Source organism: Cherax quadricarinatus, chromosome 83 (assembly GCF_038502225.1).
Source record: "Cherax quadricarinatus isolate ZL_2023a chromosome 83, ASM3850222v1, whole genome shotgun sequence".
Taxonomy (NCBI): domain Eukaryota; kingdom Metazoa; phylum Arthropoda; class Malacostraca; order Decapoda; family Parastacidae; genus Cherax; species Cherax quadricarinatus.
The window spans coordinates 6,756,627-6,782,197 of NC_091374.1; the positions used below are offsets into that span (position 1 = coordinate 6,756,627).

Genomic DNA, 25,571 nt, shown 5'->3' on the forward strand with positions numbered 1-25,571 from the left:
ATAACGACACCAAAAGTTTGAAATTTGATAGAAAACTTAAGGAATTATGCTCTCGCAAAGTTAGCGGTCTCAGCGATGTTTACGGATCGGCGATTTTGCCCACTTTGAGCCCCATTTTCGGCCAATTTCACTGTACTAGTCGACAAAAAACATGAATATTTCGCTAGAACTCCATTTTTTCTATCGAATGGGTGCAAGAAACCACCCATTTATAAATTCAACTATCCAGTACAGTGGTCAGAATTTAGCAATTTTGCCAATTTCACACAAATTTCAAAAGATGCCAATTTCGGAATAGGGTCCAGAATAAACAAGAAAGACATTCCTGGCACTAAAATGACATTTCCTCTAGTCATTAGTCACGTCTCAAGGCCCCTCTTATATTCTTTTGCTTTCCACTTTGAATTTTTATTCTCACAAAAAATATAAGATTTACTGTTATGCAGACTACTGCATTAGTGTAAAAAATGGTATAAATATTATTGGTGCACTTGTGAAAGAATATTAGACTCACCAGTTGACGTGTATTGCACGCTTGGCACGATTTGTTTACTTTTGAAGTTTGGTAAAAATCGAACATTTCTGCTACTTTGAGCTCAATTTCAAGGCACCTTTCATTGTAAAACCAGTCAAAATCATCTCAATTTCAGTAATATGTCTTCCATTCTATAAAATGAGACCAAGAAAACTAGAATACAACAATAAATACCATACGAAAATACACTGCAAAGTCGCTGATTTATTAAAAAAAAATGGAAAAAGTTTTTTTTTCTCATTATGCACTGTGTGCTGCAGGATTTTTTTTAGACTGTGCACACTGACCACATAGACCCATTCTTTCATATGAAGGCCTACCAGCTTTCTCCCACTAGATTTGAGGTCGCTAGAATTTATGAGTACTAATACGTCAAAAACCCCTACGCGTAAGACGTACTAGTACGACGAAAACCCTCAAAGGGTTAAAGGGAAGAATCTTTACTTTCCACATTTCTCATCGTATCTTTCCTGGCACATTTCTGCATTGGTCATTATCTCTTCGATATTCTTATTGTTTAATTGTCTGTTTTCAGTCTTAATAAATCCTAAATAAGGTTCTTCAACATTTTTTATTGTATTCATCTCCCACTGAGGCAGGGTGACCTGAAAAAGAAACACTTTCACCACCATTCACACTATCACTGTCTTGCCAGAGGCACGTAGCTACAGTGTTTCATATGTCCTTGTAAACAGCAAATATCCCAAACCCCTCAGCCACACAGATCCTATTGCAACATAGCATTTTTTCATAAAATTTTGCATGTCTCTGTTTAGTAGTAATTATATGAAGAAATTTTTAGTGCTAACAGAAATGTACATAAAGTTTAAATGGTATTGACTGTAAAATTATTGGTAAAATAATGAAGCAGTCATCCAAAATTACAAACTCTGATAACTACCTCCTTCCATTTTAATATCATGAGAAAACTTTCTTTCCGTTATTAATCGAGGAATTTTGTGACAGGGACGGACGAGTCATGGGAAGCGACCAGACCTCAGGGCTGCTCACCACTCCTAGTGTTTGTTAACAGCAAGAGTGGCGACAATCAAGGTGTGAGGTTTCTGCGGCGTTTCAAGCAACTCCTCAATCCGGCGCAAGTGTTTGATTTGATGAATGGTGGACCATTATTAGGGTAAGAAATAAATGATTTTAATTTATTTACTACTCATTTTTGTGCGTGTAATACAGTCCAGGCTCACTAAACTATACAGTAAGTCCTCGACTTAGACATGTTGGGGACCTCCTGAATTGTGTATAATACTATAATATACACAATAATGATATGCACAGTACAGAAGATTCTCATTGTGCTTGTAAGTCGAGGACTTGCTGTACATGGCGGAACTAAGCGTTTTGTGAACATTCAGATTTTCAGTATTTAAACGCAAAAATGTCTTCAGTGTACAAAGACCCTCAACACTGTTTCTGTTAGTTGTTCTCATCTGAACATGTGCATACATAAAGTATAGCCGGACTTGAGGCTGAGGTGGGAAGTACAGTGCCTGCACTCTGAAGTAGGGGTGGGGATATTTGCAGTTTTGAACTACAGTGGAACCTCTACTTGCGAGTTTAATCCATTCCATGACCTTGCTCACAACTGGATTTGCTCGTTTGCAGAGTCAGTTTTCCTCATTTAAATTAATTGAAATGGAATTAATTCGTTACAGTGGAATTCCAGGCACGAGAAAATACTTCAATAATTTCCCTAATATCAACTCTACAGCTTATTTATCTATCACAATTCATGTAATATGACATAATAAACAATATTAATAACATAGAAACATGATATATGCACTAGAATGAATAAAATACATGTCATTAGGTATGTGGCTAGTGGTGGTGACAGCAGCCATTGTTGTTGGAGTTTTTAGGGCCACCACAGCAGCCATTCCTGCTCCTGACTACATGTGTAGAGAACCTAAGATAACCCAAAAAAGTCAGACAGAGTGACTTATAAGTGCTACACTCTTAATGGTTCACTTAATTGCTACACTCTTAATGCTACACATTGCCACTGCTGCTTCATGTTGTCTGCCACTGCTGCTTCATGTTGCCTGCCACTGCTGCTTCATGTTGCCTGCCACTGCTACTTCATGTTGCCTGCCACTGCTACTTCATGATATCTGCCACTGTTGCTTCATGTTGTTTGCCACTGCTGCTTCATGTTATCTGCCACTGCTACCTCATGATGTCTACCACTGATGTCGCCAAAGAATCGAACATTTCTGCTATTTTGAGCTCAGTTTCAAGGCACTTTTCATTGTGAAACCAATTAAAATCACATTTATTTTTGTAGTATATCTTCCATTCTATCACACGAGACCTAATAAAATGAGAATACAACCATAAAAACCATACGAAAATATACTGCTGTGGGGACGCTAATGGCTGAGAAGTGAACTCCGTTATTTATTGTCCGATTTCTTTCATTTTTGGTGTATGTTAAGAAGCATCTTTTCATCATATATTGCCCAAGTTTCAATTAGATAGTCAAAAAAACAACTGAGATCCAATTCCCTAGATCAAGGGCAAGAGCCCCCCTCACCAGTGTCAATTAACCTCCCTTGAGGCCTGCACGCATCTGGAAATTTTGCTCGCGCCTGGAAGCAGAAAATCAATCGAGCAGCTGCTCGTATCTGGAAAAACTCGCACGTGGATGCGCTCGTAAGTAGAGGTTCCACTGTATAGTATCGGCACCCTTCTGGCAAGACAGTGATGGAGTGAATGATGGTGAAAGTGTTTCTTTTTTTTGGATCACCCTGCCTCAATGGGAGACAGCCAGTTTGTTGAAAAAAAAAAATACAGTACATACATATATACAGTACATCATTTAGTACAGAAGAAGGAATGAGAATTGGATAAGATAAGATAAGATTTCATTCGGATTTTTAACCACGGAGGGTTAGCCACCCAGGATAACCCAAGAAAGTCAGTGCATCATCGAGGACTGTCTAACTTATTTCCATTGGGGTCCTCAATCTTGTCCCCCAGGATGCGACCCACACCAGTCGACTAACACCCAGGTACCTATTTGCTGCTAGGTGAACAGGACAACAGGTGTAAGGAAACGTGTCGAAATGTTTCCACCCATCAGGAATCGAACCTGGGCCCTCCGTGTGTGAAACGGGAGCTTTAGCCACCAGGCTATATACATTATTGAACTACAGTACATCTATGCTAAAGATCTGTAAAAAAAATAAAAATTTTCAGTTTTGACTTGTAGGTTTTTCACTTAAAAATATTCAAGGCATTTTTGTATTATTTGTTTTAAATATTGTGTTATAAAATAGATGTGGCATATACAGCTGCATCTATTGGTCCAGCAGGAACCCAAGTGGCAGCAGCATCATCATGCTCAACTAAACAGTGTAATTTTTTCCCAGATATTATATATTTTCAAATGCTATTACAGACTGTCTTCTTCTCAGGTAGTAATTTTACATATCATGGACAGAATGAGTCTTTAACCCATGCCAAGCGAGTCCTACAACTCATTTGTTTGTGCTATTACGATTTCGTGAGTAATTTTGCATGTATTCTACATGGTTGTACTTGATAAGGGACACAGTAAGAAGGAACAATGACAAAACATGAATATTAGGATTTAAGTTAGATTAATTTAGATTTAGAAAGGACGTAGGTCAGTATTGGTTTTCAAACAGAGTTGTCGATAAGTGGAACAATCTTCCGAGTAGAGTAATAGAGGCTAAAACCTTGGGTAGCTTTAAAAAGAGATTGGACAGATATATGAGTGGGAGGGGCTGGTTTTGATTGGTACCTGGGGTACGGAAGTAAATTCTTGCATAGCTTTGGGAAAACGCTGGACAGTACATGGGTGGTTTTGATAAGGACCTGCCTGATATGGGGCAGGAGACCTGCTGCAGTGTTCCTCCATTCTTATGTTCTTAAGCTGCATGATTACAATTCCTGAGTGTGAGTATACATTATTACCTCACATCTTTTTTAATAGAATTTCAACTCATTGTTATAAACCTGATCTCTATGCTGGTGCTTGACAAGATGTATATTAATAAGTAAAGAGGATGTGAGGGAGATTCAGATGGCGTGTTGAGGGGTGATTGACACACCTCAAAATTGCAAGCAATGCAAAAATGCTATATTAAGCTGTAATTAACAGCCCCTCATACATATGCTGTATTAAGCTGTAATTAACAGCCACTCTTACATGTACTGTATTAAGCTTTTTAAAGCACTAAGTCATTTTTTTAATATTGCAGTACTGTACTTGCACATAGTGCTTAATCATTGTTTTTCTGCTCCTATGAAAACAACTTGTTTGGAGGGAATTGCCTGTTAATAAATTTTATCTTTAACTAATTTTAAACACTATCATTCATTCACTATTATTCTGTGTGTATTTGTATTTTCAGGCTTCGACTTTTCAAGTGTTTCAACCCATTCCGAATTTTAATATGCAGTGGAGATGGATCAGTGGGATGGGTCCTGTCAGAGATTGACAAGCTACATATGACAGTAAGTTAATATTCTTTAATATAATCAGTGTATATAAGATATGATGTAGGGCGAAATGACAGTAGTTTGTTGGATTATGTATTGGTAGGTAAAAGACTGTTGAGTAGACTTCAGGATGTACATGTTTATAGAGGGGCCACAGATATATCAGATCACTTTTTAGTTGTAGCTACACCGAGAGTAAAAGGTAGATGGGATACAAGGAGAATAGAAGCATCAGGGAAGAGAGAGGTGAAGGTTTATAAACTAAAAGAGGAGGCAGTTAAGGTAAGATATAAACAGCTATTGGAGGATAGATGGACTAGTGAGAGCATAGGCAATGGGGTCGAAGAGGTATGGGGTAGGTTTAAAAATGTAGTGTTAGAGTGTTCAGCAGAAGTTTGTGGTTACAGGAAAGTGGGTGCGGGAGGGAAGAGGAGCGATTGGTGGAATGATGATGTAAAGAGAGTAGTAAGGGAGAAAAAGTTAGCATATGAGAAGTTTTTACAAAGTAGAAGCGATGCAAGGAGGGAAGAGTATATGGAGAAAAAGAGAAAGGTTAAGAGAGTGGTGAAGCAATGTAAAAAAAGAGCAAGTGAGAGAGTGGGGGAGATGTTATAAACAAATTTTGTTGATAACACGTGAGATTAACAAGTTAAGGAAGCCTAGAGAACAAATGGATTTGTCAGTTAAAAATAGGAGAGGAGAGTTATTAAATGGAGAGTTAGAGGTATTGGGAAGATGGAGGGAATATTTTGGGGAACTGTTAAATGTTGATGAAGATAGGGAAGCTGTGATTTCGTGTATAGGGCAAGGAGGAATAACATCTTGTAGGAGTGAGGAAGAGCCAGTTGTGAGTGTGGGGGAAGTTCGTGAGGCAGTAAGTAAAATGAAAGGGGGTAAGGCAGCTGGGATTGATGGGATAAAGCTAGAAATGTTAAAAGCAAGTGGGGATATAGTTTTGGAGTGGTTGGTGATATTATTTAATAAATGTATGGAAGAGGGTAAGGTACCTAGGGATTGGCAGTGAACATGCATAGTTCCTTTGTATAAAGGCAAAGGGGACAAAAGAGAGTGCAAAAATTATAGGGGGATAAGTCTGTTGAGTATACCTGGTAAAGTGTATGGTAGAGTTATTATTGAAAGAATTAAGAGTAAGACGGAGAGTAAGATAGCAGATGAACGAGGAGGCTTTAGGAAAGATAGGGGGTGTGTGGACCAGGTGTTTACAGTGAAATTTATAAGTGAAAAGTATTTAGATAAGGCTAAAGAGGTTTTTGTGGCATTTGTGGATTTGGAAAAGACAGGGTGGATAGGGGGAAAATGTGGCAGATGTTGCAGGTGTATGGTATAGGAGGTAGGTTACTGAAAGCAGTGAAGAGTTTTTACAAGGATAGTGAGGCTCAAGTTAGAGTATATAGGAAAGAGGGAGATTATTTCCCAGTAAAAGTAGGCCTTAGACAAGGATGTGTGATGTCACCGTGGTTGTTTAATATATTTATAGATGGGGTTGTAAGAGAAGTAAATGCGAGGGTCTTGGCAAGAGACGTGGTGTTAAAAGATTAAGAATCACACATAAAGTGGGAGTTGTCACAGTTGCTCTTTGCTGATAACACTGTGCTCTTGGGAGATTCTGAAGAGAAGTTGCAGAGGTTGGTGGATGAATTTGGTAGGGTATGTAAAAGAAGAAAATTAAGAGTGAATACAGGAAAGAGTAAGGTTATGAGGATAACAAAAAGATTAGGTGATGAAAAATTGGATATCAGATTGGAGGGAGAGAGTATGGAGGAGGTGAATGTATTCAGATATTTGGAAGTGGACGTGTCAGCGGATGGGCCTATGAAAGATGAGGTGAATCATAGAATTGACAAGGGGAAAAGGGTGAGCGGTGCACTTAGGAGTTTGTGGAGACAAAGAACTTTGTCCTTGGAGGCAAAGAGAGGAATGTATGAGAGTATAGTTTTACCAACGCTCTTATATGGGTGTGAAGCATGGGTGATGAATGTTGCAGCGAGGAGAAGGCTGGAGGCAGTGGAGATGTCATGTCTGAGGGCAATGTGTGGTGTGAATATAATGCAGAGAATTCGTAGTTTGGAACTTAGGAGGAGGTGCGGGATTGCCAAAACTGTTGTCCAGAGGGCTGAGGAAGGGTTGTTGAGGTGGTTCAGACATGTAGAGAGAATGGAACGAAACGGAATGACTTCAAGAGTGTATCAGTCTGTAGTGGAAGGAAGGCGGGGTAGGGGTTGGCCGAGGAAAGGTTGGAGGGAGGGGGTAAAGGAGGTTTTGTGTGCGAGGGGCTTGGACTTCCAGCGGGTATGCGTGAGCGTGTTTGATAGGAGTGAATGGAGACAAATGGTTTTTAATACTTGACGTTCTGTTGGAGTGTGAGCAAAGTAACATTTATGAAGGGATTCAGGGAAACCGGCAGGCCGGACTTGAGTCCTGGAGATGGGAAGTACAGTGCCTGCACTCTGAAGGAGGGGTGTTAATGTTGCAGTTTAAAAACTGTAGTGTAAAGCACCCTTCTGGCAAGACAGTGATGGAGTGAATGATGGTGAAAGTTTTTCTTTTTCGGGCCACCCTGCCTTGGTGGAAATCGGCCAGTGTGTTAATAAAATAATAATCAGTGTACGTACCTCCATGAGAAGGTGGAGAAGAATCCTTCCTCCATAAGCCATGTGTGTCATAAGAGGCAATTAAAATGCTGGGAGCAAGGGGCTAGTAACCTCTTCTTCTGTATAAATTACTAAACGTAAAAAGAAGAAAAGCTTTTGTTTTTCTTTTTTAGGCCATCCTGCCTCAGTGGGAGATGGCCAGTGTATTAAAAACAAATCAGTGTATGGTGTCAGTATTCAGTTGGAACTTAGCCCTCCAACTTACGATGGGGCTACATTCCAACAAACCCATTGTTAGTTGAATATGAATATTATATGCTCAATAAATAAGTAAATGAATAGCTACTGTCACTGAATAAGTAAATAAACAAATAATTACCGTAACTAACTAAATACCAGTATTGAAAAGTAAATAACTCCTGCAGGATAATTATCATAAATTTCATCTCCAAAGTGCAGGTACCATCCGGCTTACAACCAAGCTTGGTTCCGACCAACTGGTTGTAAGTCAAAATGGACGTAAGTCGAACCTTACTACTGAATATCAACATCATACTTTTGTAATGATTTTATTTTATTGTTTTGTTTTGGTATTTCATTTTTTACTTTACTTTTTATGCTGTTAGTACTGTATTTTATACTGTAAGGTTTAGGATAAACACTGTACAATACAAACAGTTGTTTACTTCCCAGAAATCTGGCATAAAAAACATGGTCGTAAGTCGAGTGGTTGTATGTCAAGCAGGTCGTAAGTTGGATGGTAGGTGTAATTGCCTTTGCACCATCATATAGTCAGAATATCCTAAGTCGAGGAGCACCTGTCTAGACTTGAATTACCTCAAGTATTGCATTATACTAGTGTAGGATCCATTTGCTCTCATACTGACAGTAACACTAAATGGTTTTCTGGAGATTGCCATTGTTTTACAAGTCATAGTTAATACATTGTTACCAATTTGGTTTCTTTCTATTTTATGACCAGAATTTATATCAAATTTATGTTATGTACTGTGTCTGGAAAAAAAAAATAGAAGTCTTCTTCCTTGAAGTAAGTCTTTTATGATCCCTTTGTTATACACACCCCACACACATTGTTAATGAGAACCTATTTTAAATCGTTTCTAAGATTTGCATTTTAACTGTTGTGATCATTCTATTTTGCTTCCAGGGTTTAAATACATATTAATTAGTTGTTATTAACAGAATCAGTGTCAGATTGGTGTACTACCATTGGGCACTGGTAATGATCTGGCACGCGTTCTTGGCTGGGGCTCGGCGTGTGATGACGACACACATCTTCCTCACATACTGGAGAAATACGAGAGAGCAACCACAAAAATGCTGGACAGGTAAGATTTACTATTGTTTAAGTTAAATGAAATGTGACAATCATTATTGGTTCGTTAACCATTTCATAGGATAATATTTTTATCTTAGTTGCAGTAGCAAACTTTATACAGTCCTAGAGGTGTTGTGAAAGTAGAAATTGTGAGCAATACAAAATTAATCAGCATAATAAATTTTATATAGGATTTGGGCTCAGTGTTGTTTTGAGAAACCATTTTTTTTTTTTTTAACATATCAGTCATCTTCCACTGAGGCAGGGTATTTCTTAGCCCTTTCAGGGTCCCCAGGCCCTCTCCGAGACTTGTTCTCAGGGTTGCCCCCCCCCCATTATTTTTTCTTATGAAAAGATAGAGAATCCTTTCCCGATCATAATGACACCAAAATTATGAAATTTGATGGAAAACTTACGGAATTATGAACCATACCCCCGGCCGGGATTGAACCCGCGGTCATAGAGTCTCAAAACTCCAGCCCGTCGCGTTAGCCACTAGACCAGCTAGCCACAATAAGATTCATCCAACTAGGTATATTTCTACACCATAGGAAAGTTAGCACAGGCACCTCTGTGACCACAAATGCAAGTTTTTACAGACGAATCTCCAGCTAGCGTGGCCGTGACGAACTCTAGCTCAAGTCCCTTCACTGCCGTCAACATGACTCAAGAAATCGTAATGACACGATTGCAAATAAACCATACCCCCGGCCGGGATTGAACCCGCGGTCATAGAGTCTCAAAACTCCAGCCCGTCGCGTTAGCCACTAGTGGCTAACGCGACGGGCTGGAGTTTTGAGACTCTATGACCGCGGGTTCAATCCCGGCCGGGGGTATGGTTTATTTGCAATCGTGTCATTACGATTTCTTGAGTCATGTTGACGGCAGTGAAGGGACTTGAGCTAGAGTTCGTCACGGCCACGCTAGCTGGAGATTCGTCTGTAAAAACTTGCATTTGTGGTCACAGAGGTGCCTGTGCTAACTTTCCTATGGTGTAGAAATATACCTAGTTGGATGAATCTTATTGTGGCTAGCTGGTCTAGTGGCTAACGCGACGGGCTGGAGTTTTGAGACTCTATGACCGCGGGTTCAATCCCGGCCGGGGGTATGGTTTATTTGCAATCGTGTCATTACGATTTCTTGAGTCATGTTGACGGCAGTGAAGGGACTTGAGCTAGAGTTCGTCACGGCCACGCTAGCTGGAGATTCGTCTGTAAAAACTTGCATTTGTGGTCACAGAGGTGCCTGTGCTAACTTTCCTATGGTGTAGAAATATACCTAGTTGGATGAATCTTATTGTGGCTAGCTGGTCTAGTGGCTAACGCGACGGGCTGGAGTTTTGAGACTCTATGACCGCGGGTTCAATCCCGGCCGGGGGTATGGTTTATTTGCAATCGTGTCATTACGATTTCTTGAGTCATGTTGACGGCAGTGAAGGGACTTGAGCTAGAGTTCGTCACGGCCACGCTAGCTGGAGATTCGTCTGTAAAAACTTGCATTTGTGGTCACAGAGGTGCCTGTGCTAACTTTCCTATGGTGTAGAAATATACCTAGTTGGATGAATCTTATTGTGGCTAGCTGGTCTAGTGGCTAAAGCGACGGGCTGGAGTTTTGAGACTCTATGACCGCGGGTTCAATCCCGGCCGGGGGGTATGGTTTATTTGCAATCGTGTCATTACGATTTCTTGAGTCATGTTGACGGCAGTGAAGGGACTTGAGCTAGAGTTCGTCATGGCCACGCTAGCTGGAGATTCGTCTGTAAAAACTTGCATTTGTGGTCACAGAGGTGCCTGTGCTAACTTTCCTATGGTGTAGAAATATACCTAGTTGGATGAATCTTATTGTGGCTAGCTGGTCTAGTGGCTAACGCGACGGGCTGGAGTTTTGAGACTCTATGACCGCGGGTTCAATCCCGGCCGGGGGTATGGTTTATTTGCAATCGTGTCATTACGATTTCTTGAGTCATGTTGACGGCAGTGAAGGGACTTGAGCTAGAGTTCGTCACGGCCACGCTAGCTGGAGATTCGTCTGTAAAAACTTGCATTTGTGGTCACAGAGGTGCCTGTGCTAACTTTCCTATGGTGTAGAAATATACCTAGTTGGATGAATCTTATTGTGGCTAGCTGGTCTAGTGGCTAACGCGACGGGCTGGAGTTTTGAGACTCTATGACCGCGGGTTCAATCCCGGCCGGGGGTATGGTTTATTTGCAATCGTGTCATTACGATTTCTTGAGTCATGTTGACGGCAGTGAAGGGACTTGAGCTAGAGTTCGTCACGGCCACGCTAGCTGGAGATTCGTCTGTAAAAACTTGCATTTGTGGTCACAGAGGTGCCTGTGCTAACTTTCCTATCGTGTAGAAATATACCTAGTTGGATGAATCTTATTGTGGCTAGCTGGTCTAGTGGCTAACGCGACGGGCTGGAGTTTTGAGACTCTATGACCGCGGGTTCAATCCCTGCCGGGGGTATGGTTTATTTGCAATCGTGTCATTACGATTTCTTGAGTCTTACGGAATTATGCTCTTGCGAAGTTAGCGGTCTCGACAGTGTTTACGCATCGGCAATTTTTCCCACTTTGAGCCCTATTTTCGGCCAATTCCAATGTACTAGTCGACAAAAATCATAACTATTTCGCCAGAACTCCATTTTTTCTATCGAATGAGTACAAGAAACCACCCATTTACCGATTTCAACTATCCAATACAGTGCTCAGAATTTAGCAATTTTGCCAATTTCACACAAATTTCAAAAGATACCAATTTCTAAGTAGGGTCCAGAATAAACAAGAAAGACATTCCTGGCACTAAAATAACATTTCCTCTGTTCATTAGTCATGTCCCCATGCCCGTCTTACATTCTTTTGCTTTCCACTTTGAATTTTTATTCTCACAAAAAATAGAAGATTTACTGTTATGCAGACTACTGCATTGGTGTAGAAATGGTATAAATAATATCAGCGCACTTGTGAAAGAATATTAGACTCTCCAGTTGACGTGTATTGGATGCATAGCATGATTTGTTTACTTTTGAACTTCGGTAAAAATCGAATATTTCTGCTACTTTGAGCTCAATTTCAAGGCACTTTTCATTGTAAAACCAGTCAAAATCGTCTCACTTTCTGTAATATGTCTTCCATTCTATAAAATGGGACCAGGAAAACTAGAATACAACAATAAATACCATATGAAAATACAGTGCAAAGTCGCTGTTTTAATCCAAAAACACGGTCAAAGTTTTTTTTTTCTCATTACGCACTGTGTGCTGCAGGAATTTTTTATACTGCGCACACTGACCACATAGACCCATTCTTTCATAAGTAGGCCTACCAGCTTTCTCTCACTAGATTTGAGGGCGCTAGAATTTAGGCATACTAGTATGTCAAAAACCCTGGTGCGTAAGCCGTACTAGTACGGCCGAAACCCTGAAAGGGTTAATTTGTTGCATCTAGCTCTTAAGTAGCATTTATGACTACTATCTTAATTATAGTTAAGTTTATTATGCATCATTTGCTTTCAGTATCATACAGTTTTGTATTTTACATCTGGGCTCCATTTCATAATTTAAGATGACATTGACCTGAAGTTTCTGCTGCTCAATTTGTTTTCCAGTTTCGAACTTATATTTTCTGATCTCTGTCAAGGTATGATGGATTTTCTCTCTCTTTGTCTAATAAGCTTCCTTTAGGCAAGCTAGTTCAGTTTATTTGTGCCTTTCCTTTATTTTCAAGTGTTTGTAAATATCTAAACTTTCAGATTGCAAGATAACTCTCAACTGCTGATGTTATTCTGCTTATATTCACTTAAAGTGGACAGATTAGGGGTAATGGCTGTTCCAAAGATCTTCTTTTTAAGCTGCTTTTTAGCAGTCTTTTAGCTGCTTTTTAGCTCTTGTCAAGAGGGTATTTTCTTTTCTTTAGGCTTTTTTTTCCCCATGCGCCATCTTAATAATATTTCTTTTGCTTGGGTTAAATTCCAGTAACCACTTAAACAACCATTCCTAGAGTTTGTCCGAGTCTTCCTGCTGCTGCCTTTCACCACATTTGGTTTGTGTTCTCATTATTCCTTTGTAGTATGTGGTTGGGTCATTAATATACACCAGGAACAATATTGGGCCTAACACTAATCTTGTAGAACTCCACTAGTGCTCTTCTATCTTGATAGTAACATTTTGTTTTCTGTTGTTTAAGTCTTATCCATGCTAATATCTTTCCTTTTAATGCAGTTTTAGAACTAATCTAGTTAATAAAAATTTCTGCACTAAATGATCTAATATTTATAACCCTCAGCATAGAACTTTGACACACATTGAACAGGATAAATTAGTATACTTTATGTACTTGTACCATACTATGTCTCAGAATGTGAATCAAAATTTTGTTGCAGATGGAGCATAATGAGTTTCGTGAGCCATGTTTCACTGAGTCCTGAACACAAACTGCAGTCACTTACTTCCCATTCCCTGCTTTCTCAAGTAGCAGCTTATGAAGATTCAGTTGGCACTCATTTAGCGACATTGCTTCAGTCAGACCAACATTCCGTAGTTATTTCATCAGCAAAGTAAGTCCATCAGTTCCTTAGGTAACTATTGTAATTACTTCTTTGTGTCTCACATTTTTTTAATTAATGAGTATAAAGTAACTTGGTAATTGATATTGTATGGAGAAAGACACTTATGTACAGTTCAGGACATTTATTAGAGGAAACATTTCCTCAAATAAATGTCCTGAATTTTATGTCTTTTTCCACATCTTATCTGTATCATCACACCATTTTTCAGTTGCTATTGTTATGCCTAGCACACCATGCAGAAATCTATTGTATGGGTAAGCTCTATGTTAGAGTGACTGGTGAGGATAACATCAGCACTTATTTTGGTCTAGTCAGTAATTTTGTATTTACAGAAATGTATTAGATGGACATGAATAACGGAAAATCAGATATGACTTGAATTATGAAAAATAGATAAGACTTGTTTTATAAAAAATCTTTCTTCATTGGATAACAGATAATAATAATTTTTATTGGTTTCATATGTCAGTACATCTGTCAATTTACTTGCCATCTTTTCCATGTGAATGAGATGGGACACAGAGCAAGCCTTGTAGTAAAATAAATAAGCTGTTCATTTTTAATATGTGTTGTGTGATGTATAGTGTATATTGAGTGTAGAATATCATAGTTATTTACTCTTCTCACTTATTCAGTTCATGAATCATACCTCAGCTACATGTACACTTCTACATCTGTACACTTTTTGACTAGTTTGTTACCAAAAGTAACATACTGCTGATGTCATACACTCCTGTAAAATTTAATATTTATACAGAATTTAAAATTGCATGTTTTTAGAAAGTCATTTTATTTCCCACATTGTCTGCTTATTATATTTCCTTAATCCTGTACTGACAGGTCTTCCCACCAAAATATGTTTTATAGGTTTCACTCATTTATACTTGTTTGTTTTTAGTGTAGTATTCCTTTTTGAACTAATTTATTTTGTAAATGTAGAAATTGCTCTCTTGCAGAGTGTTATGCGAGACAATCAAATCCTTAATTACAAAAGTGGGAAAAAGCTGGGGTGAAGACTCCCACACAACTGAAGGAAGCACGGATACACAAGGTTTAGAGGACTCTCTCTCGGCTAAATGTGCTGTTCTCAACGATAAGTTAGACTTGCTGCTCAGAGCACTACACGAGGAGAGCATAGCATCCATGTCTTCTATTAGTACTGCAACCCCAGAAAATTCATCGATTGTTGATGAGGTAGAATATATTACAGTATATGATATCATATTTATAGTTACTTCAAATTTATTAATAACCTTAAAGTTATGAAATTAAAAATGGATATATGAAGAAATGGAAGTGCATTTTAAGTTTCTGTTGATACAAATACATTAAAAGTTAATGAACCATATGACTATCTATATTATATGTACTGTATCAATAGTGTTATGTTATATTTTGTACATGATGTATTATCATGACTGAATTATATTTTTAATTGTACTAAGTAGTCCCAGTTCTAGGCACAAGTAAAGCGTACCTAAAGGAAAAAAAAGTTCATGATTTGACTCTTGAAGACTGTAGTCTCATATCATTTGTGATAATGATTAGTATTCAGAGTGGCTATTAATGAATAATTTGTTTTACCGTAGTACTATAAAATACAGTCAGATATGTATGTTGTATCCTTGGCTTATTTTTAAACTTTTGATATTTGAAATACAGTAATTACTAAATGCACAGTTGATGAAATCTTGTGCTGTATGTCTTCAAGAGTCAGTACAGCCTCTCCTCGCTTAGCGACATACTCGTTTACCAACGACTTGAACTTATGACGAACTCTGACCAGTATGCATACCTGAATGATGTATATCAGAGGTGATTTCCTCTACTCTTTTTATTACAATATACAGTACACTTTAAACATTTAAAAATATACTAAAAATGTTATAAATGGTGCAAGGATGACATTAAAGCATTAATGATAATAATAATAATAATAATAATAATTTTATTTTGATATGATACTTTCTTTCAACACACCGGCAGTATCCCACTGAGGCAGGGCGGCCCAAAAGGAAAAACGAAAGTTTCTCCTTTTACATTTAGTAATATATACAGGAGAAGGGGTTACTAGCCCCTTGCTCCCAGCATTTTAGTCGCCTCTTACAACACGCATGGCTTACGGAGGAAGAATTCTGTTCCACTTCCCCATGGAGGTAAGAGGAAATAAAAAGAACAAGAACTAGAAAGAAAATAGAAGAAAACCCAGAGGGGTGTGTATATATATGCTTGTATATGTATGTGTAGTGTGACCTAAGTGTAAGTAGAAGTAGCAAGACTTGCCTGAAATCTTGCATGTGTATGAGACAGAAAAAAAAGACACCAGCAATCCTACCATCATGTAAAACAATTACAGGCTTCCATTTTACACTCACTTGGCAGGACGGTAGCACCTTCCTGATATGATACATTGTTGTATAAAGGATGGTTGACATAAACCCACTACCATTATAGTGTGCTCCTCGTTTAGCAACGAATTCATTTATTGACGTGGTATTAGGAACGGAACTCCGTTGTTAAGTGAGGAGAGGCTGTATTGTTTAGCTGCTATATGGTAAATGTATGAATAGGCAGAGTGACCTAGCAGGTGCATTAGCCTGTGTCTGCTGTATCACTAAAATTTGTGTATTTTTGTTATTTACTTACTTTGGCTTTAATTTATAAAAGTTTGACTATATACTGAATATCGTTCAGAATTCACAGTACTGTATCGTCTTTCAAATTCGTTCACCAGCTATAATTACTTAACACTTCAGAGTCCAGAAACGAGTGAAGACCTTGATAGTTCAGAAAAAAACATACTGTGCAGAGATGAAAAAAGGGCTTCCAATATTCAACATAGAAAAAGGACGAAACGGGTAAGATTCTTTCATGCTGATTTACCTAGTTGTTCTGGAGCTCAGGCTTTAACTCCTGGCTCTCTGTTAACTATTAATTGATTGGTGCAGGTAATTTCTATCCTCATGCTCAAGTCTTCTTTTGAATCTATATACAATTCATTAAAACTTTTAATCTGTTCCAGTATTGCAGTTAACATAGCTGAATTCAACAACTTTTGTCATTAACACTTGAAAGCTACAAAGAGTCTTGAAAGTAGTTGGTAAGGTTCCTTTCTGGTTGTCATTTGTGATTCTGATGACACTATTTTGCTGAATGTTCTTGGATGTCATCAAAAGACATGTTAAATATTACTTTTATATTAATTGAAGTTTTATGATGAATTTCAGAAGGTTTCACACACTTGTAAATATTTGTGGCGTTGGTGAGGCAGTTTGTTAGAAGTCTTTCTGAAGGTCAACTCTCTTGGGTGACATGGTGCTTGGAATGTCTCCTGTGGGTCTTGATGGGATTGCAGGTTGGGTTTGCTTTGTTATGAGACTGATTTTTTCCTTGTTTGATCCCCTCTTTGACTTTCTCTCGTCTGGATATCCTTCAAATTATTATTGGGCAAAACCCGTAGCATTCAGCAAATTCCTCTTGCCTTGATTACAAAGCCTCTTGTTGCAATTTTCATTTTTTTTTTTTTTTTGGTCTGCTATTCATAAGAGGTGAGTTTTATACTGCTGCCTATTGCTGTTATTCCTATTATGTGATCTGTAAGCAGCTATTTACAAGGCCCTCAAGGGTCCATTGTTGTATTTTATTATGATCACAGCTGTGCCTCTTCCTCGCTTTTCTTGTGCACTACTTGTAACACCTTGGAATATTGTTGTATTTATTATTGTTGGGAGTTGTGTTTTTTGTAATGGTCGTGATTTATGAGCTTTCCTTATCTACAATTTCCCTTTTTCCTGCCCCACTATTTTGTTGAAGTTCATTTGCATTTGTAATGTACTTAACTGCTATAATATCTTTATCTATTCTACTGTTTCATTTTGGTGGTTGCTGGAGGCTATGCCTCCATGGGAGTGTGAGAGGGAGGTGGTGATAGATCAGTGATAGATGAGAGTGGTTGAGTTAGGGGCTGGGAAGAAGAAAAGGAGGTTTGACGGGGACTCAACAATAACATATTCACCAATCACTAAACATTCATGTATTCACTAAATATTTTTTTTACTTGCAGAAACAGTTCATAGAGAAGGATGCATTGATGTCTCGAGCAAATAGCCTGAAGAAGGCTGTTCGTGAAATTATAGAACACACAGAAAGAGCAGTTGATGACCAGAATGCACAAACAGCTATGAGGCTTCCCCTTCCTATAATAACATTAGAGCCTTCAGAGGATGTAGAATTTGAGAAAATTGGCGAGCAAAGAATATCGGGTTCAGAATTGAAGGTACAGTACAGTAATTTTTTCACTTGTAAATATAAGTATAGGGTATAACCATAGGTATCTATGATTTTGTTATTGTTGTTAGATGTATAATTTATTTTGTGCATCACTCTTAGTGTATTTAAGCAGTGATAATTGCTGCCTAATACACTGTCTCAGAAGGATAGGGTACATTAAGATAATGAACTTTATATATAGATTCATTCAACTAGATATATTTATACACTATAGGGAGGTTAACATGGGTCCCACTGTGACCACAAATGCAAGTTTTTACAGATGAATCTCCTGCCAGCACGGCCATTCGTCCAACTAGCTGTCATCATGACAACTAGTTGGATGAATCTTATTGTAGCTAGCTGGCCCAGTGGTTTACACATTGGCCTGGGATTTTACAACTCGCTTGCTGCGAGTTCAAACCTCACCTGTACCATGGTTTATGAACCTAATGTGTCCTTGATAATACTCCAGGTTAACCTAATGTGCCCTTGATAATACTCCAGGTTAACCTAATGTGCCCTTGATAATACTCCAGGTTAACCTAATGTGTCCTTGATACTACTACAGGATGATCCTAATGTGTCCTTGATAAGACTCCAGAATGATCCTAAATGTCACTGGAAGTTTCTTCTCCAATGTATGGATTATTTGTGAATTATTCTGACTACTCTATTGTGACTTTTACTGTGTAAGAAATTATATAATTTTATTGTGGCAGTAGTATTTTGTGTCATCTTTGTGAATTATTGCAGGTCCTGCCTACCATCGAGGGGTCATCTGCAGAGGTATCACCTTGTCCCTCACCAGTGCCTATGCAAACTACACATCCCTTTGTTTCTTCCATCACCACTAATTTTCCCCTCCCACCTGCTTCTCCTCTCCCTGGTACATCGTCCACTCATCCCAAATATACGATCTGTATACCCGGTCAACACTCCGATATGTCCCTTCCTGCTTCTACATTCCTCCAACTTCCAGGCACTGTCTCCCCTCCTGTTGCCTCGAGTGTTGATGACTCCGTGGAACAGTTACGAGTAAATTACCAGGCCATTTCACCGCTGCCTGAAATTCGTAGAGAGAGCCATACTGAATTTGAGTTTCCTCCTACAATACCCGTTCCAAGTGAATTTGCTGATATGTCACGGAAGAACAGCATGCAGGAGAGCAGAGAGATGACTGGAGATAGGTGTCCTATTCCCATTGAAGACATTGAGGTTAGGATACAGTCATCAACAGACAATCTGGTGGATGTTGGTGAAGATGAACCATACACATTTGAGGAAAAATCTATAACAGAAATAAGAGATTCTTTAGCAAATTCATTAAACAACTCGCTCGATATAGATGAAGATTGGGGACAAATAGAAGATGTAGATAAAGAAGGAATTCAAGGGGAAAAAGTAAAAAGTAGAGAGGAAGCACATGAGAGTGATGGGGAGGAAGAGAGAGAGAAAACAGAAGGATTAGATAGTGATGAAACAGATGAAACAGTAAAGGAAACACACAAAGATGAACATAAACATGATGGTGGTGTTGCTGACGACACTACACCTGAAGGTGACCAAAGTGTTGTGGAAGATGTCACGAGTGTCAAAGAGCAAGACGAGAGTGACGATCAAAATTCTCACCCTGCTGATAGAGATGATGACATTGAAGGTGAACATTTAGTGTGTCGAAGGGAAGAACCGACTGGAGGAGAGTCACAGGATGATCTACAGTCACCAGATGTTCCATTGGCACAAGAAGAGTTCTCTGGGAGTGTTGATGATGAATTAGATGATGATTTGGTGCCACCTCCATCGGAGAGAATTGTTGAGGGAGCAGAAGCTGGCACGGAAGATGAGATGGAAGAAGAAGAGAAAGGTGAGGACTGTGAGTAATATCTTCATCTATTGTGATTGTTTTATTGATTAAATATTGATCTTTTCAAATGAGAATATGTACTTGAATTGTTCAGGTCAGCTATAGTAATAATTGTACATTTCTAAGTTTCATTGATTTAATATCATTGTGCAGGCTTAAATGGCATTGTAATAGCTATTTCCCTATAATAATTTTTTGTGAGGCCTTAATATTAATAAAAAATATTTCACTATATTGCAAAGTAGAAAATGATAAAATTTTAACCAGTTGCATACCCACTTTCACCCACCCTAACTCATCCCTAATATTAATCGATCAATCACCCAGAATAAATATCCTGATCACTAAAAGCCTTTCTTCACAATTATCTCATCAAGGTGAGTGGAGGTGGGAAGAGAGCCTTCTACTTACCGTATTTTTCCAGCATATAAGGTGCACTTTTTTACTCTCAAAATATCTTGAAAAATCACCCTAGGCCTTGTATGTTCAAGGTCAGGGTCAAGGCTAGTCTGTGGGCCACACTTTATCAGTTATTTACTGTTGCGTTACAACTGCTTGGAAACATCGTCTTGCATGTCTCACGTGATCGTACACTTTGTGCCGGAAAATACGGTAACTATCCTTGAATTCAAATTTTTAACAGTGTTAACAATTTGAAATCAATTAGAAAAGGCCTTCTCAGGTTATAACACTGAAACCAAAACTAAAATTAGTCGACCAGATTTATGTTATTAATCAAGAGAGAAGTGCTAAATCTGGAGAGATAATAAAGTGCCTGGGGTATGGTAGGCATTCAGGTGCAATGCAATGAGGAGAGAGAACAATTCCATTTCTGCAGATCAAGAGCCCCTCACCAGAGGGCACCTGCACATGCCAATAGTTACATGAACTGTTCTTTAGTTATAGTTCACCAATGTTGAAAATTTGAAGCTGTTCCTATGAGACATTCTCGAGGTACAAATAAGAACCAGTGAATGGTAGGCCTTCAGGGATACAAAACAAATAAATACCTTATGTTGATAATTGCTGTTTACATCAGGCATAGCTTAAAGATTTCACATTATCACAAAAGTTACAATTAATGTACAGAGTATTGGGGATTGATTTAGCAATCACTGTTCATAAACAATTAATCACGAGTTGTATACTGTACATTAGAAAGTTAATGTTAAGAAATTTGGGGTCTAAAAAAATGAAGAATATCATTACAGTAGTTATCACGGTTATACAATGTAGCCTATTTTTTAGATGCTATTAATTTAAAAAAATAATTAGAAATGTATTTTACATTTAACTTGAGGTAAGATAATGTTTGTGGTATATAATTGTCAGTTTTATATAAAGGAGAAAGAAATGAAAATTTAAATTAGAATTGACAAAGGGTTGATATTGCTTGACTTAGATTAATAATAGTTATAATTAATTTGAAACCTTGTTATTTATCCTGAAGCTTCTATGTGAGCTCCAGGTGCTCTCTCATGTCATTTATTCTGAAGCTTCTATGTGAGCACCAGGTGCTCTCTCATGTCATTTATTCTGAAGCTTCTATGTGAGCACCAGGTGCTCTCTCATGTCATTTATTCTGAAGCTTCTATGTGAGCTCTAGATACTCTCTCATGTCATTTATTCTGAAGCTTCTATGTGAGCTCTAGATACTCTCTCATGTCATTTATTCTGAAGTTTCTATGTGAGCTCTAGGTGCTCTCACTGTCATTTATTCTGAAGCTTCTGTGTGAGCTCTAGGTGCTCTCTCATGTCATTCTGAAGCTTCTATGTGAGCTCTAGATACTCTCTCATGTCATTTATTCTGAAGTTTCTATGTGAGCTCTAGGTGCTCTCTCATGTCATTTATTCTGAAGCTTCTGTGTGAGCTCTAGGTGCTCTCTCATGTCATTCTGAAGCTTCTGTGTAAGCTCTAGGTGCTCTCTCATGTCATTTATTCTGAAGCTTCTGTGTGAGCTCTAGGTGCTCTCTCATGTCATTCTGAAGCTTCTATGTGAGCTCTTGGTGCTCTCTCATGTCATTCTGAAGCTTTTATGTGAGCTTTAGGTGCTGTCTCATGTCATTCTGAAGCTTCTATGTGAGTTCTAGGTGCTCTCTCATGTCATTTATTCTGAAGCTTTTATGTGAGCTTTAGGTGCTGTCTCATGTCATTCTGAAGCTTGTGTGAGCTCTAGGTGCTGTCTCATGTCATTCTGAAGCTTGTGTGAGCTCCAGGTGCTCTCTCATGTCATTCTGAAGCTTCTATGTGAGCTCTTGGTGCTCTCTCATGTCATTCTGAAGCTTCTATGTGAGCTCTAGGTGCTCTCTCATGTCATTTATTCTGAAGCTTCTGTGTGAGCTCTAGGTGCTCTCTCATGTCATTCTGAAGCTTCTATGTGAGCTTTAGGTGCTGTCTCATGTCATTCTGAAGCTTCTATGTGAGTTCTAGGTGCTCTCTCATGTCATTCTGAAGCTTCTGTGTGAGCTCTAGGTGCTGTCTCATGTCATTATGAAGTTTCTATGTGAGCTCTAGGTGCTCTCTCATGTCATTCTGAAGCTTCTATGTGAGCTCTTGGTGCTCTCTCATGTCATTCTGAAGCTTCTGTGTGAGCTCTAGGTGCTGTCTCATGTCATTCTGAAGCTTGTGTGAGCTCCAGGTGCTCTCTCATGTCATTTATTTTGAAGCTTCTGTGTGAGCTCTAGGTGCTCTCTCATGTCATTCTGAAGCTTCTGTGTGATCTCCAGGTGCTCTCTCATGTCATTCTGAAGCTTCTGTGTGATCTCCAGGTGCTTTCTCATGTCATTTATTCTGAAGCTTCTGTGTGAGCTCTAGGTGCTCTCTCATGTCATTCTGAAGCTTCTGTGTGAACTCTAGGTGCTCTCTCATGTCATTTATTTTGAAGCTTCTGTGTGAGCTCTAGGTGCTCTCTCATGTCATTTATTTTGAAGCTTCTGTGTGAGCTCTAGGTGCTCTCTCATGTCATTCTGAAGCTTCTATATGAGCTCTAGGTGCTCTCTCATGTCATTTATTTTGAAGCTTCTGTGTGAACTCTAGGTGCTCTCTCATGTCATTCTGAAGCTTCTATATGAGCTCTAGGTGCTCTCTCATGTCATTTATTTTGAAGCTTCTGTGTGAGCTCTAGGTGCTCTCTCGTGTCATTTATTCTGAAGCTTCTATGTGAACTCTAGGTGCTCTCTCATGTCATTTATTTTGAAGCTTCTGTGTGAGCTCTAGGTGCTCTCTCATGTCATTCTGAAGCTTCTATATGAGCTCTAGGTGCTCTCTCATGTCATTTATTCTGAAGCTTCTGTGTGAGCTCTAGGTGCTCTCTCATGTCATTCTGAAGCTTCTATGTGAGCTTTAGGTGCTGTCTCATGTCATTCTGAAGCTTCTATGTGAGTTCTAGGTGCTCTCTCATGTCATTTATTCTGAAGCTTCTGTGTGAGCTCTAGGTGCTCTCTCATGTCATTTATTCTGAAGCTTCTGTGTGAGCTCTAGGTGCTCTCTCATGTCATTTATTCTGAAGCTTCTGTGTGAGCTCTAGGTGCTCTCTCATGTCATTTATTCTGAAGCTTCTATGTGAACTCTAGGTGCTCTCTCATGTCACTATCTCTGAAGTTGCATAAATTTATCGTAAAATTTAAAATAAAAATTAATTCTCATTTGTTTAATATTTTTGTTTCATGTTTGTGTATTATTTTCAACACACCAGCTGCCTCCCACCGAGGCAGGATAACTGAAAAAGAAGAAAACTATAAAGTCTGTCTTCTTTTTATACTTAGCAGAAGGGGTTACTAACTCCTTCTCCCGGCATTTTGGTCACCTCTTATGAGTCACATGGCTTAAGGAAAGAGGAGTCTTGTCCACTTCCCTATGGAGAAATTTTTGCATACAGAAGTGATATTCTTAAGTATTTTTCCCCTGATATTTCTTCAGTTTAGTATTATCAAAAGTCTTCTCCAGGCTTGTATTTCCTTGCTGAGTATTTAATTCTTTATAAATGTTTATTCCATATGAATATTTTTCCTATATCCTTCAAAGGATTATAATCTCTTCTTTAATTTCTGTTAATTTTTCATGATGTACTACATCACTGCCATCCAATTTCTAGCTGTTAGGTGATCGGAAATCCACATGCCATTTTTTCTGATTAGCTTTGAGGTTCTCTGAGGTAGAAAAATTGAGATAATATTTCTGTCCATCTTAGACCATTATCAGAAATCTTAAGACAATGCTTCCGTTCAATCTAGACCATGCATAAAAAAAAAAAATGGTCCAGGTCCAGATGAGTCCATTTGTCCTGGACCATTACCAAGTCATGACTGTCTGGATGTATTAATAGTCTAAGATGGACTGAAACCTTGCCATAAGATCTATCTTCAATTTATGGGTTAATTGTCAATTGTTGCAACCATGGTATCACGAGTCATGTTGGCAGCCGCTGTGATGTAATCACTTGGAACATAAAATGTACCTTATCACAAAGAGTGCTGTCCTGTACCTCTGTGTAATAACTATTTGGATTTAGTTTTTACTTGATCATATTACAGTCTCACCTTTGGTTATAACAGAGCTGAGTGTAATTGGGAAGTACGTGAAGGTGGTCGCTTCTCAGATCACCATTGTTCATTGTTAATAACTGATGTACTTGTGTTCAACGTTATTTTTATATGCATGTCTCCACATGTCTTTGTGTGCCTGTGTATGTTTGTGTTTATATGGTACTTGTGATGTTACATATTGTTATGTATGTTTAAGCATAAATTTCAAGTTAATACAATTTCAAAATGTGTGAAAAATGACAGGTGCATGAAATACAATGGCTTTGGCTTCTTTTTAACTGCTTGTATATACTTTCTTTAGCATTTTTCTACTAAATAAACACTGTATAGCTGTGCATGTATGTAGCATATAAATAGCTATTGATGTGGGTGAGCATAATTTATTTTTTGCCATCATTAATGGAATTCAAAATGACCAGATAATTCCTTATCGCTAGTATTGGCAAGGTTCACTTGTAAGTAAACAATGATATAAATAACACTTGATCACACAGTAAGTGTGGCTTCATCTTAAAACATCACAGTTGTGTATTATTACTTTATCTATCTGGTAATGACTATTGAAAAATTTACATATATTCATATCTATGAAAATGTTTTGCATTTTGTGTTATTGTAATGAACTGTAAGCTTTGTATGGTGTTATCATTTAGGTTAGGCTTGGCCTTATACCTTTTTTAATTTTTTTCTACAAGTCAAGTACCTTGTTGCATTTATTTCCTCGATTAATGTTTTAATGTGTAGCATTGAGAGCACTTTTTCTTACGAATACGGTGCAGTCTTTGTTGTCTTTGGATTTGTTTCCTCTCTTTACATAATGCTGTTATGGTGGTTTTCTCATGCCCAGCTGCTTATTCATGATGGGGGAGGCTGCAACACACTTCCTTGGTGGGTAGGTTGAGGTTAAAGGAAAAATTTGGTGATAGCCCCCACTGAATATATATATGACTAGGGTAAATCAGGCATCAAAGGGTGTGCTTTCCTTTTTGATGCTGTGGCTATCATTAGGTTCTCTCATAGTTACTTGAGGCTAGTAATTTACCCCATGAAACACTGAAAAGTACGAGTTAATCACTTCCTACACAAGGCACAACTATTTTTTGTGGTCGTGATTTCGAAGGAGGTTTACATACTTTAATGATGAGCACTGTATAAGGAATGTGACCAGGCATGAGAGTCGCCTCGTTCTAGAATATATCAGGTGGCTGACACTCACTGTCCTCTTGTTTCCCATGGTACTGCCACTTTTGTTCAGTCATGTACATTATAACTTTTCACTACTTTCACTTATCTTCCCTTTACTTAAATAAGTTTTCCCACTGGTCTGCAGTACTATAAGAGTCTGGGTTC

General features: G+C 38.4%; 1 protein-coding gene across 8 annotated transcripts in view; it reads left to right on the plus strand.

Annotated features, from left to right (window-relative positions):
• Positions 1-25,571, plus strand: part of LOC128702196 (diacylglycerol kinase eta) — a 277,320-nt gene that overhangs the window by 204,750 nt on the left and 46,999 nt on the right. For 6 of the 8 annotated variants that reach the window (XM_053796310.2, XM_053796313.2, XM_053796312.2 and 3 more), the window contains 8 exons: positions 1,502-1,670; positions 4,933-5,035; positions 8,836-8,981; positions 13,355-13,528; positions 14,497-14,734; positions 16,297-16,398; positions 17,604-17,816; positions 18,566-19,685. In XM_053796310.2, coding sequence (XP_053652285.1) covers positions 1,502-1,670; positions 4,933-5,035; positions 8,836-8,981; positions 13,355-13,528; positions 14,497-14,734; positions 16,297-16,398; positions 17,604-17,816; positions 18,566-19,685 — 2,265 coding nt within the window. The remainder of the gene's footprint in view (positions 1-1,501; positions 1,671-4,932; positions 5,036-8,835; positions 8,982-13,354; positions 13,529-14,496; positions 14,735-16,296; positions 16,399-17,603; positions 17,817-18,565; positions 19,686-25,571) is intronic. The other 2 variants (XM_053796311.2, XM_053796314.2) reach the window with 1 other exon arrangement.